At 47.8% G+C, this 14,442-nt stretch overlaps 1 protein-coding gene across 2 annotated transcripts in view; it reads right to left on the bottom strand.

Annotated features, from left to right (window-relative positions):
- The window catches only part of exoc3l2b (exocyst complex component 3-like 2b), a 36,438-nt gene that overhangs the window by 6,847 nt on the left and 15,149 nt on the right, over positions 1-14,442 (bottom strand). For both annotated transcript variants that reach the window (XM_037124945.1, XM_037124937.1), the window contains exons 2-8: positions 12,935-13,447; positions 12,497-12,732; positions 2,093-2,367; positions 1,704-1,970; positions 1,490-1,608; positions 642-756; positions 213-323 (exon numbers count right to left, since the gene is read on the bottom strand). In XM_037124945.1, coding sequence (XP_036980840.1) covers positions 213-323; positions 642-756; positions 1,490-1,608; positions 1,704-1,970; positions 2,093-2,367; positions 12,497-12,732; positions 12,935-13,413 — 1,602 coding nt within the window. In that variant the 5' untranslated portion in view covers positions 13,414-13,447. The remainder of the gene's footprint in view (positions 1-212; positions 324-641; positions 757-1,489; positions 1,609-1,703; positions 1,971-2,092; positions 2,368-12,496; positions 12,733-12,934; positions 13,448-14,442) is intronic.

Below are 14,442 nucleotides of genomic sequence, written 5' to 3'. Positions count from 1 at the left end.
GTGTGTGTGTGTGTGTGTGTGTGAGGAAGTGTTTGGTGTTGACTTTGGCCGCGGTTGAAGGAAATACTCAGAAAACAATCAGTTTATAAAACACAGCGTTATGCAACACTCTGATTCAATAATCTTTATTTAAACTGACAGGAAACACACCTGCAGTAACCATGGTAACAGTGTGTGTGTGTGTGTGTGGGGGGGGGGGGGGGGGTCTGTACCTGTATGACAGTCTTGGCCAGAGTAATCTGGTACTCCTCGATGTGCAGCGACTCCATCCACCTCTTCTCCTCCTCGTCCAGGACTTGACTCAGCTCCGTGGTCACTTTGGCCTGCTCAGGGAGACACCAGGGGTCAAAACAAACGCACCTCACATTCAACACATGTTACCTGACGTCCGCTACTGCTTCAGCCAATCAGAAACATGCAGGCCAGGCACTGTGTAGCCTGTAGCATCATGCTAACACCTGATAGAATTTATCAGATGTTGCGTTCATTGACAATTGTTTTCCCCAATACATTAAAAAGAATGAAGGAGAAGACCACAAACATTTTAAAGACACAATCCAACAAAGTGTTTCTCCCTCTTTCTTTGTCCTCTCTTTTATTTTGTTGCTTTCTTTATGGTGTGGTCTGGATTTCTGTCTCACCCGGACAGAGTTGAGACAGTCCAGCTCCAGGCGGTCCACGGTCTCTGACGGCAGCAGAGGACAGAGCTCAGAGCGGCTGAACGGACTCGTGATACACACCGTCCCCAGAACGTCTCTGAAACAACACACACACAAAACACAATGTCATGTAGTCTCACAGGAAGTCTCCCGGGGGACTGAGAACCTATGAAGCAACTCAGGAACTGGAGACTAAACCCAGTTCAGGGTGCAGAAGAAGTCCTGTATATAATATAAAACTATATAAATAGTTTTTATCACCATTCATATTCCAATCTAAACTTCTTTTAATACAAATGATTTGCTCTTGAGTCTTTTCATGGCCTTATTAAAGGACAATATGTCCCTGAGGAAACCTTATTAACATCAGGATGCTACAGGGATCATTCTCGTTGTTTATTAAAGAACAGAGTCGAGCTGTCGGCTTCCTGTTGACGAAAAAGAGCGACCTAAAGAGAGAGAGGGAGGGAGGGAGTGATGATGAGATGGAAATATCACGCTGAAGACTTTGGTAAATGACTCACTGATTGTCATGTGTATGCAGCAGCCAGTGAGCCAGAGAGAGACTCTTATTTATTTCTGTCCTGGAGATTTGATCACATTGTTCTTCATTCATCTTCATGAACAGTGATGTCGGCTGAGAGACAGACTTCAGGTCAGCTCATTAATATGTCGCGAGCTTTCAGTGTGTCTGGGTTTAACACTTCTGCCACTGAGATCATTGACAGCCCACCAACAAGATTTCTGATCAAATCTAAAATGTTCAAAATCAGTGACACCGTACAGGACTCTGCTGCCGTCTGATTGGATCACACCGCCCGTGTGTGTACCTGTTGTATATGTTGTGCAGCCAGTCCAGCAGAGAGTAGATGTCGGTGATCTCCAGCTGGTTGTCGGTGATGGCCTGCAGTCGCCGAGCAACCGCCTGGTGGTAGCTCTGCACGTACACCTGACGGGTCGAAGGTCGAAGGTTAAAGAGCTGAGCAGCAGGCGAATCTTAAAACGAATGAGCCTCATCTTTTCAGATTCCAGCTGTGTTCTCACCTGGAAGGGCTCGTACTCGTCAGGGTAAATGGACACCACGTTCCTCTTTGCGGCCCCCAAGTCCTCCACCACCCGGGCCCGGAGGCGGTCCAGGTACCGATCCAGTTCTCCAGCTGTGAACTCTGCTCTCTGAGGCAGAGAGCCGTCTGCGGCCACCTCCACCGCCTCCTTCCACCTCTGCTTCAGACGACGAGGCCTCGGGCCGCCGGGCACCACCGTCTCACTGAGGGCCCAGTCCTTATCGACCTGCTCCTCATGCTGCAGCACCTGCACGCAGGAAGTCCAACAGACACCTGAGCCCCAACTAACTACATCTACTCTCTTTATTTATAGATTTATTTCATTTGAAGTATTACTTTGATTTCTCATCCCTGCTGTTCAGCACTGACCTGAACCACCAGGCCTAGGTTCGGCCCGGCTGTCGGGGAGCGCAGAGACTCCCTGACGACGGCCCACAGCTCCTTCTGCAGCTCCTCGTACAGCAGCTCCACGTCCTTCGCCTTCCTCCGCCCGCCATCTTTCATGCTCGCGCTGGCGTCCTCCGGCTGCGGCGCGGCGCCACGTTCTGCGGCGGCGGACTCGTTACACTCCTGCTCCAGCTCCAGGATGTGTGTGTCAGCCAGGACCAGGTCCCGCTTCTTCACCAGCTGCAGGATTTCCAGGACTGGAGGAAAGCCAAACAACAGAGTCATTATTTGGATCATTTTGACGATAAATATGATTTTTAATCCAGGACTTTCACTTGGAACAGAGTGTTTCTACACTCTGGTTCTTCTCCCACCACCGCACAAAATCTCTGCTGTCATTGTGAAACCTTTGGAGACCTCAGAGGTCAGACTCTCCACAAAGAAAGCTCTTCATTCTGACTGATTAGCATTAACAGCTGCTCATCAAAAGGAAAACTTCAGCACCCACAACACCCACTGCTGAGCCGACAGCACTCTGGAGGTGGTTCGTTTGATTCAAACATCAAAGCAGCCCTCAGGGAGACGGAGGGACGGAGGTTCCCACAGTATCACTGATCCGTTCTCGACTTCAGGGAAACAGATCAGAGCTAAATATTCTGTACAGCTGTTTGAGAAACTTTTTGCCTTTTTGTTTGGTTGAAATCCATGTGTGTGTGTGTGTGTGTGTGTGTGTGTGTAAATCCTGAGCTCCATCAGAGCTGACTCCTCATAATATTCAGTTACACTGCGGTTTCCTCTGGAGAGTTTCATCTGTCCTGTCCAGTTTATAACTACATGTTGTTGCAGAGACATCACTGACTGGACGCAGCCTCTCCTGGTCTGCAGCGCCGTCACTACCTGCTGCCTCAACATGGCGATGCTTGACCACACCTCATCTTAAGGTGAGTGTGCGTTCATTATCATCTACATAAAATGAACGCTGGGTGTGAAAATGACAGCAACGTGTTCTGTGCTATGATGACATCCAGTGAGTTTACTCTGTGGTCCTCCCGGGACAGCAGGGCTGGTCTGAGGTCAGTGTTTACTGAAGCTGTTCAGGGAGGATCCTCTCAAACTGTCAGGGCTGTGATGTCAGCTGATGATGTCACAGCCATCAGAGGGACATTTAGAGAGAGCAGGCTGAGATCATAGAGCTGTCAGAGGAGTCACGACTCAGGCGCACCAAACAAATGATCACTCTCCTCAGAGTTTATCATAACCGGTTCACAAGTTTGATGAAATTGTGTAAAATTGAGGCCGTCAGAAACATTGTAGCTCGTTTGATGGATAGAAAGACGAACGTACTGGCCTAATTGAGAGCCAGTATGATTATAAGTGCACTGAACCAGCTGTTAGCAGCTCTTGCTTGTAGTGAACTTGTGCATCATTTTAGTATAAAGCATATTTTTGTTTGCCTTTTTGGCTTTTATTGACAGAACAGCTGAAGATCTGACAGGAAACAGGTTGAGAGAGAGGGGGAGTGACACGTAGCAAAGGGCCCCAGGCCGGGGCTGGAGCCTGGGGCCACTGCAGCGAGGACACAGCCTCTGTACATGGGAAGCTGCTCTACGCACTGAGCTAAACGACACCCGTGGATCACTTTAATACTGAAGAAAACATAAAATCATGAAGATATTCAGAGTTCTGCATTCAGAAGCATCTTCTTTCTATGATGTCTAAGTGGACCCTGGGAAGTTCTGATGAGTGTTTTTCACATTTGTTTTGATTTTATGGACAAAATGATTCATCGTGACTGTAATCAGTAGCTGCAGCCCTGTGCTGTTCACACAGCTACTTCTAGCCACTACCCTGCTGAAAATGTCAGCAAATAATTTTTTATTCAAAATGTGCCGAATTAGCAGTCAGCAGCTCCTGTTTGCAGTGAACTCATGGCTGTACTGACAACTGTCACTGGATCAGTTTAATACTGAAGAAAAGTTAAACATGAAGATCCTCGGGGGAGTTCTGAATGGTCTTTTGTCTCTGATTTCTAAATGGATTTATGGATGTTCACTCTGGATGAACATCAGAGATGAGTATCTCTTCAGAGAGGGGAAGTCACACTGACTCACATCAATATGTTTCAGATAAAAACACAACTGATGAGGTGAGTTTGAAGAAAAACATTATCAAATACAGTTTACAGAAACAGAAATGACGCAGAATATTTAGAGGGGGAATATGACTCAGTTATTCATCACAGCAGCCAGATAATAATGACTGTCACATCAGGAAGTATGAACAGGAAGTGATGCCACCTCCTGCTTCAACTGCTGTGTCACAGGAGAGCTTCTTCAGGGCTACACTTTCAAAATAAAAGCCTCCTGTATGGCACAGGGCTGTTTTCTGTTTGTGTGTGTGGGTGTCAGTGAGAGCGAGTGAGGATGTGAAGCCTCCAGATGTTGCCTCGGTCGTCCACCTCAGTGCCGACAGAGGAAGAGAAACACACACACACACACACACGCACACACGCACACACGCACACACGCACACACGCACACACGCACACACACACAGTGACAGCCCAGAGGAAGATGATCTCTACAAACAGAACAATGTGAAGGAACATCTCAGCTTTGAACTTATTTCAGTCTTTATGTTTCATGTTTGTTTCAGCAGTTTAGTTCCTGCAGCAGAGCGGAGCAGAGGTCAGAGGTCACAGTATTAAACCCTGCACATCCTCACAGTTCAGGTTCAGGAGTAAAGCTGCTGTCAGGAAGTGTGTGTGCGCATCTTCTCTACCTGACCGGCTGAAGCCTCAGCTCAACTCTCCTTTCAGGCCCGGTTCAGACCTGCTGTCAACATCCACCCCTGAGTAATGTGATCACAGGTTAACAACACCACAGCATCACCAGACTCCCTAAACAAATGTAGTGATTTTAAGAGTTGTTGAGTTAAAACAAACTTTATAAACACTATGAAACTGTGTCTCTGACAGATTCTGACTCATTGTGTCCTTGTTGTAAATTCAGCATTAAACCAGAAGCTGAAGTTGTTTGTCTCCTTGTAAAAAGTGTCAGTTTGTGGCAGCATGTCTGTACCAGCCTGTCTGCTTCTGTGGCTAAAGTGTTAAAGTCTTACCTGCCAACATTGATCAGCTGTTTGAACACACTGTTTACACTGATTTCACCATTTACACTCCATTTATGAAAGAAGAAACATGTTGTTGATCTAAACATGTCACATGTTACAAAGACACTAAACAGGAACAATATAGGCGACTTCTTTGTCCCCGTGGAGAAAGTCCCCAGACTCCCTTAACAAATGTGTCAGTTTAGTGAGTTGTTGAGTTGGAGACACTTTATAAACTCTGTGAAACTCTGTCTCTGACTCATTCTGCAGTATTTGGACCTTCTTGTTAATTCAGCAGATGTTCTACATGAACTTCTTTCTGTCTGTGTGTAGAAACATGGAGTCTGTTTGTCCTGTTCCTCACTTGAATCAATGTTGGTTGATATCTGGTGTCATCCCACTTTAATCATTTCTTATTTGAACACGAATCTGTTCATAAAATACACTCTGACTGACAGACCTGCAAAACAGAATGGAGGTCAGTTTTAATAAGACCACTGGGGAGAGGTCGTAACACACACACACACACACACACACACACACACACACACACACACACACACACACACACACACACACACACACACACACACACACACACACACTCAGGGTGTGACCACTGCAAGGTGATTCATCAGCACTTTGAGCACCTTTAAACCAGACGACACTGGAGCTCGTAAAACACACCTATAACAACACACACACACACACACACACACACACACACACCCACCATATACATCGTGTCGGTGCTCCTTGACTCAGAAACACAGCTCTTATTGTTCAGCTTCAACATTCAGAGGAAATCTGTTCCAGCTGGGTGGACAAAGCCCCGCCCACCTCCACCCAATTCCTCAAACCACAACCAACACCAGAACCACCAGAACCACCAGAACCACGACCAAGAGCAGAGCAGTGGGAGGATTGTGGGAGTCCTAACCACAAAAACTTTAGACTCAGGGACTGAACGGGCTTTGGTTTGGTCTCCACCAGGTCAAACATCTGGCTGATCAGCTTCAGTTTCCACAGATGTTTGACGTCATGTTGATGTGACGTGAAGTTTCAGTAGTGATGTGAGATAATGAGTACAAATACTTCATTTCTCTCCTTCAGTACATGTCTCCTGTATGTGTCCTCTGAGTCTCTGTGTGGCTTCTCCTCTCTACACCTGAACTTTCTCCTCCTCTCAGCGTCAGAACAGCCTCGTTACTTTAGTTTGATGCATCTGAGGTGAATTCAGAGAGTTTCTGATTTTCTCTCTTTGTTGCTGCTCGGGACGCTTTACCAACCCAACATGTGTCTATTTGACGTCCTGGGAATGAGACTCAACAATCAACTGTCTTTGTGGTGCGTTCAGGAACAGCTGGGATAAATCCTACTGATTCTACCTTTAACTTTAATAGTCTTTGAATTCTATTAATATGACGTGAGCTTCAGTTAGCTTTGAGCACAAATGTCCTTCAGAGGGAGACTTTTTACTCTGATACTCTGAGTCCATGTCAGAGCCTGAACTCTGTTACTGTACTGGAGGAAACAATTGTGTGACTCTCAGTGTGAAACTGAAGATGCTGCTGAGTCAGGAAATCTCACATTCTACCTGCTCAGACACACCTGGAGGAGAGAGAGGCTTTTATATGTACCTTTAAAATACATGACACGTGTGTGTGTGTGTGCGTGTGTGTGCGTGTGTGTGTGTGTGTGTGTGTGTGTGTGTGTGTGTGTGTGTGTGTGTGTGTGTGTGTGAACAGTAGCAGTATTGTCAGGGTGTAATCGGAGCTCCTCTTCCACATTTTTCTGCTCTCAGCTCTTTTGGTTCAGTGATGTCTGCAGAGTTTCTGCTGCGGGTCGCTGTGGTTCTGGTTCTGTCTCTGCTGAAGTCTTCAGATGCTTCACTTCTCTGTCCTCTCATGACAGAATATTTAATATGTAGTGGAGGATTGTCCTGCAGCTTGCACAGCTGGATTAAATTTCCTCTGACAGTTCAATCTGTTTCCTGTCCAGAGATTCTGCTTCTTGACTTCTTCAGGGTGAATTCTTCACACACACACACACACACACACACACACACACACACACGATCTCATCGGGCTGCACGATATTACAAACAAATCTGACAGTGCTCAGTCTGACAGATGTTATGATCGTGACATGACTCAAGATTCGTGTGAATCATCATATTTGCGCAACAATTTTCATTTTCACAGCAAGAAACGATTTGATCCTGATGATTCTGCTGGTGTCTGAACAAGCCAACATGTCCTCTAACATCTGGAGGGAAACATCTGAGTTATTTCTCTCTTCACACTCGAGTGTGTCCGTCAGAGTGAAGCTGCTTCAGAATCGTCTAAATTTAACTGACTATCAGCAGCGAGAAGCGTCGGCTGCGCTCTGTGACAGGAAGTCCTCCAGCAGCTGATATCTGCCCGCTAACAGTTTTATAGCCGTTCAGGAGGAGGTGCTGATCGTTGACGGGTCCTGACGGGCCTGAACACGAGCCTCTTATCGGCTCTGTGGTTATGTAACTGAATCGACGCTCTTCAACAGGTCGCTGAGTCTGTTCCAGCCTCACGGTCGTGTAGAGGTCAGCGGCGTGGAGGACACTCTGTCTTCAGCTCGACTCCAAGCAGCCTGACGTCTACAGTTTGACGCTCCGGTGAAAAGTTCTGAGAACACAAACTTTTGCAAGATGCATTTTGTTATATGTTTAGTCAGCGTGAGTCAACCAATCAGAGAGGACCTGAAGAGAATTAAGAGCCACAGTCAGCCTATCAGTGATCCTCCTCACATCCACCACTGTCCAACTCCAGTCAGAGCAAAGATACGTGATAAAATACTCAAACATGTGAGAAGCACTCGAGTTAAAGTCTTCAAGTATCTGATGTTAAAGCCAAGTAACAGTAATCAGATTACTGTCGGCAGCAGATGCAAAAAATCACTTATTTTTAAGCAAAAACAAAATTAATCAAACGTCTGCAGCACACACACACACACACACACACACATGCAGACACACACACGCACACACATGCAGACACACACACGCACACACATGCAGACACACACATACACATGCAGACACACACAAACACAAACACACACACATGCAGACACACACACACAAACATGCAGACACACACACACGCACACACATGCAGACACAAACACACACACACACACACACAGACAGATGAGAGTTTCTCTAAACAGAAGCTCTGACAAGTATTTGATTTCATAACAACTGTTCTTGTCCATGAGGGCGTCTGACCGCAGAACATCCCAGCTGTGGAACCACATGTTCTGTACAACAAAGAACTGGGTCTGGTGCAAAGCTGGAACGTTAACAACACAACAAGTGATTTGTTTGCGGGTCGGCGAGTGTCCTCAGCGTGTGTTTCAACACGTCTGAGTTACAGAACAAGTCGTCTTTGTTCTTCTGTTCTTTCACGTAACAGAACACTTTACCTCCACACATGGACATCAGGTACTGATGGTGTCAGAACCGCTGTATTAAGATTTATTTAACGAAGACACAGAGAACACGATCATCTCCTGATAATCATCACAGAGTGAAGGAGGATGAAAACGCTTCTCTTCACTGTGAAGAAGAGAGAGTGATGTTTATCTGTGAGCTCTGCATGCTGGCAGGAGAGCCACAATGCATGAAGCAACAACCAGCTGCAGCACAGAGTCGAACTGAGGTCACCTGAACGCACCACAGGAGAGATAAACGCCTGACCGCACCACATGAGGGCAACACACCTGAACGCACCACATGAGGGCAACACACCTGAACGCACCACAGAAGGGACGAGACACCTGAACGCACCACAGGATTTAAGGTGCAGATGTTTTCAGGTGTGAAGTTTCAGCTGTTCCACGTTGTTCTCTGGGCCTCTGCTGTGACTCTGTGTTTGGTTTTCTAACGTTGCTGCTTGTCAACAGAAACTCCTTTTTAAAGAGTCCCAGTTTCGTTGAGCAGCTGTGGATCTTCTTCCTGATCTGAGCTGATTCAGATAAGATCAGTCAGAAATCATCACCTGCCAGTGATGCAGCACCACGACCCACCCTGCAGGGATGTGTGTGTTGTTTGTGTAAATGGAACATAACAGTGATGCAGGTACAAACAGTGATGACCCAACACACACACACACACACACACACACACACACGCACACACACACACACACACACACCCCCGCACACGCACACACACACACACACACACCTGATCTGCTGATACGGGGGTTTAGCAGCACCTGAAAACAAGTCGTCACCTGAACATGGAGACCTTCTCTGATAGCCTCTGAGTGAACCTGTAATCAGTCCCACTCTCACCTTTACCTGAAGGACGTTAGAGAGGTCCAGTGTGTGTGTGTGCGTGTGCGTGTGTGTGTGTGTGTGACTACAGTAATAACAGCTGAGTGTGTCACTGATGCGATGTGTTCTCTTTAATTACATTTGAGATTTTTCTGTGAAGTTGAAGGTTTAATGTTAAAGTTGTTATACCCTCTTCTCCTGGCTAAACCAGACTCCATTCAAAAAGCAGTTGTTTTAAGTTAGGTTCATATTTTTTCACAGTAAAAGTTGTAGTTACATCATCTCAGAGATTTATTTCTGATTTGCTTTGGTCTGCTGACACAATCGGCTCACGTGTCATTTAATCAGTGACATCACATCACTCCCCTGTGATGTCACAGATGGACATGTATGGACCAGACAGCCTGACGACTCACATGTCGCTGTATACTGTCCTTCATTCTTTGGGGGAGTAAATGCTTTCACATAGCAGCAGGCGTGGTGGTTCTGGTGGTTCTGGTGGTTCTGGTGACAGAAATGAGACGTGTGCCCAATCTCTACACACTCCCTCCAACCAATCAGAGTCAAGGACTGTCAGTGGCGGTTAGTTACAGCCTCTATACATAAATATATTAATTGTGACACAGTGGGAATTGTACAGTAACTGTTTTAACATGTAAACAAGGGTGTGGAGGAACTGAGCACACATACACACACACACACACACACACACACACACACACACACACACACACACACAGTCCAATCATTCATTACAGAACAGCAGGGTAAACAGGGTGCAATAAACAATAGACGCCCTTAAAAAGTTTCCAGTTTCCAGGACCGGCCCAATACTTATGATATCACACACACACACACACACACACACACACTTCCCAGACACATTCCAGCGTCCTTGTGGAAACTCCTGTAAAAATTACAGCATCTGAATGCAACTCAGCTGGACAGAGGTCACCTTCACCAACCTGTCTGTCTGTCTGTCTGTCTGACTGACTGTCTGTCTGTCTGTCTGACTGTCTGACTGTCTGTCTGTCTGTCTGTCTGACTGTCTGACTGTCTGACTGACTGTCTGTCTGTCTGTCTCTCTGACTGTCTGACTGTCTGTCTGACTGTCTGTCTGTCTGTCTGACTGACTGTCTGTCTGACTGTCTGACTGACTGTCTGTCTGTCTGTCTCTCTGACTGTCTGACTGTCTGTCTGACTGTCTGTCTGTCTGTCTGACTGTCTGTCTGACTGTCTGTCTGACTGTCTGTCTGACTGACTGTCTGTCTCTCTGTCTGTCTGACTGTCTGTCTGACTGTCTGACTGTCTGTCTGACTGACTGTCTGTCTCTCTGTCTGTCTGACTGTCTGTCTGTCTGACTGACTGTCTGTCTGTCTCTCTGACTGTCTGACTGTCTGTCTCTCTGTCTGTCTGTCTGTCTGTCTGACTGACTGTCTCTCTGTCTGACTGTCTGTCTGTCTGACTGACTGTCTGTCTCTCTGTCTGACTGTCTCTCTGTCTGACTGACTGTCTGTCTGTCTCTCTGACTGTCTGTCTCTCTGTCTGTCTGACTGTCTGTCTCTCTGTCTGTCTGACTGTCTGTCTGTCTGTCTGTCTGACTGTCTGTCTGTCTGACTGTCTGACTGTCTGTCTGACTGACTGTCTGTCTCTCTGTCTGACTGTCTCTCTGTCTGACTGACTGTCTGTCTGTCTGTCTGACTGTCTGTCTGTCTGTCTGTCTGTCTGTCTGTCTGTCTCTCTGTCTGACTGTCTGTCTCTCTGTCTGTCTGTCTGTCTGTCTGACTGTCTGTCTGACTGACTGTCTGTCTGTCTCTCTGACTGACTGACTGTCTGTCTGTCTGACTGACTGTCTGTCTGTCTGACTGACTGACTGACTGTCTGTCTGTTGGGTCTATAAGCCTGCAGCCTGTCTGCAGACGGTGACGACATCAGTTCGCCTGTACGAGAACACGAGAGCAGCGAGGGAGTCGATCTGTCTGCTGTGAAAACTTCAAATCAAAGCTCAACTGAATGTGATGATCCGACTTCAGATCCAGACAGATCCAGAACCGAGGCAACACGTCCGTCCTGGTTCTCTCTGACTCTTTGTATCAACATCATGAAACTGTTTCTCATCTTCATCATCTGATTTGTGAAGCAGCTCTGATGCAATGAACCAGAACAAGACTGTGAGAGTCATCATGTCAACCACGACTGGGCCGGAGCAAAACCATCTGAGCCGACCAGAAGAAAGCTGGACATGATCCAGAGTGAACCAACTGGATTTAGTATAATTTGGACCCAGTCCAACATGGATCCAGGTTCAGGTCAAAACAGCTCACATCATTACAGGCTGGGGGCGAAGTTAATGGGACCAAGGACCAAGTAAACCACTGGGCTGGTTCCATTCTCCTCAGATCCTTTGATTTATTGAAAATGCCTCTAAAATAATTCACCACCCATCGTTTTCAACATGTCCTCTATCAACCAGCACAAACCACAGAATCCTGATCCAGCTAAAGACTGACAGATTCTGAAGGACTCAGATCGGACTGAGGTTGTTCTGGTTTTAACTTGTGGAGCTGTCTGATCCGGGCGTTCAGCAGGAAGCTGTCACTGCTGCCACACTTCATTTATAAACCCAGCCTCCACCCGGCCTCCACCCGGCATCCACCCGGCATCCACCCGGCCTCCACCCGGCCTCCACCCGGCCTCCACCCGGCCTCCACCCAGCCTCCACCCGGCCTCCACCCGGCCTCCACCCAGCCTCCACCCGGCATCCACCCGGCATCCACCCGGCCTCCACCCGGCCTCCACCCGGCATCCACCCGGCATCCACCCGGCCTCCACCCGGCCTCCACCCGGCCTCCACCCGGCATCCACCCGGCCTCCATTGGCAGCTTCCGAGTCCTTTTCCCCAGAGATAAGTTGTTATTGTCTCTCAGCTGATCTCAGGTTTCCTCTTGGTGTTCTTACCTGACAGCGGCTCTCTGGGTTTGACCTCCTCCACCACCTCCTCCTTCACCGGCTGCTCCTCGGGGCCCTGAGACGAGTGATCGGCCATCGACTCCTTCTTTTTCCCCAGACCCACCATCTTCATGAAGGACAGACGGCGGCTGGTGGAGTCGCACTCGCTCTCTGTACAGTTCAGCTCGCCGTTGGTGATGAACTCCTTCCGGGAGCTGAGGCTGTCGCGGTATTTCCCCGCAAACCTGGAGGAGACACGGAGGAAAAGATGACTGATCAACACAAAATACACCAAACCTCCCTCCAACCATTCCTTCCCGTTCAACTCGACAAACTCCCAGAATCCTTTGATACCTTAAAAACGTTCCCCGATCTTTCTACCTCAACAACAAACTCCTGTGATCCCTCTTCTTCCACCTGAACTGGACATCTTTAACCCGTCTTTACCTCAGCAGACTCCCTTCAGAGCTCCTCCTCCCTCTCTTCTTCTTGGTTGAGGGTGAAGGCGTCCCCTGCAGCGACCCCTGCGGGGAGGGCGTGGCGCTTCCTTTGCTCCTCCCCGACATCCTCAGAGTCTTTCCCAGCTTCCCGAGTGTCTTCAACGGGGACGTGAACTTCAGCGATCCCTTCCCTGAACCTCCTCCTCCACCTCCGTTCCCCTTCTTGCCCTCGTTGGCCTCGTTCTCGTCCTCCTCGTCCTCGAACGGGTTGCGGTCCCTCGGGCCGTCCCCGTCCAGCAGCGAGCTGCCGGGCGACCAGTGGTTGCCATGGCCACCGCTGCCATGGATGCCGTCGTCGTCGTCGTTGTCGAAGGGGTTGTGATGGTGGGGGCTGATGTTGAGGCTCATCCTGCGCAGGATCAAAGCGTTGTCGAGAGTCGGACCGCCGCCTTTCAGGCGCACTGGGAGGTTTTTGAAGATGGGCATGATGGAGCTGGGGGAGGGGGGACGGGGAGGGAACCTGGGGAGGGAAGGGAGAGAGATCAATCAATCAATCAATCAATCAGAAATATACAGAGCAGCAACCGGCTTGTTTCAATAACTCGACTGGACACTTTGATGACAGACAGAATACGTTTCTAAACCAAACAACAATGGAAAAGAAAAATCAATAAATCAATAAAACAAGAAAACAAGAAAATAATAAAATAATAAATCAATAAAGATTTGATGCAACAGAACCATCGAGGATCCATAAACATAAATGAGTTCCTAAGAAAGCAAAGACACTGTTGTGTTTTTATTTTAGATTCAAAACTCATTCAGCATCCTGTAAATACGACATAACACACAGAACCACAGGAGCAGAACCACAGGAACAGAACCACAGAACAGAACCACAGGAACAGAACCACAGGAACAGAACCACAGGAGCAGAACCACAGGAACAGAACCACAGAACAGAACCACAGGAACAGAACCACAGGAGCAGAACCACAGGAGCAGAACCACAGGAGCAGAACCACAGAACAGAACCACAGGAGCAGAACCACAGGAACAGAACCACAGGAGCAGAACCACAGAACAGAACCACAGGAGCAGAACCACAGAACAGAACCACAGGAGCAGAACCACAGGAACAGAACCACAGGAACAGAACCACAGAACAGAACCACAGGAGCAGAACCACAGGAACAGAACCACAGGAACAGAACCACAGGAGCAGAACCACAGGAAGAGAACCACAAGCTGCATGAAAATGCAGTTTCTGCTTCATCTGTAAGTGTGAGACCACTGTACGTTTATTTTGTGGAGACAGAACCAGGTGTTTTAATCAGAACCATGATGTGTTCTGAGGGAACCGTCCTCGCTCTGAAACTGGAACTGTGAATGTCTGAACCAGCGTCTGTGAGTGAGTGCATGAACACTCTGGTATCTAAAGCTAAATGTTGACCCAGAATCATTAACATGCTCAGTTAACTCAGTGACACATCAGTGACCAGAGAAGAACCACGA

The sequence above is a fragment of the Acanthopagrus latus genome, chromosome 2 (assembly GCF_904848185.1).
Source record: "Acanthopagrus latus isolate v.2019 chromosome 2, fAcaLat1.1, whole genome shotgun sequence".
Lineage (NCBI taxonomy): Eukaryota > Metazoa > Chordata > Actinopteri > Spariformes > Sparidae > Acanthopagrus > Acanthopagrus latus.
The sequence above is the reverse complement of the archived record's forward strand: the minus strand, read 5'-3'. Positions and strand labels throughout refer to the sequence as shown.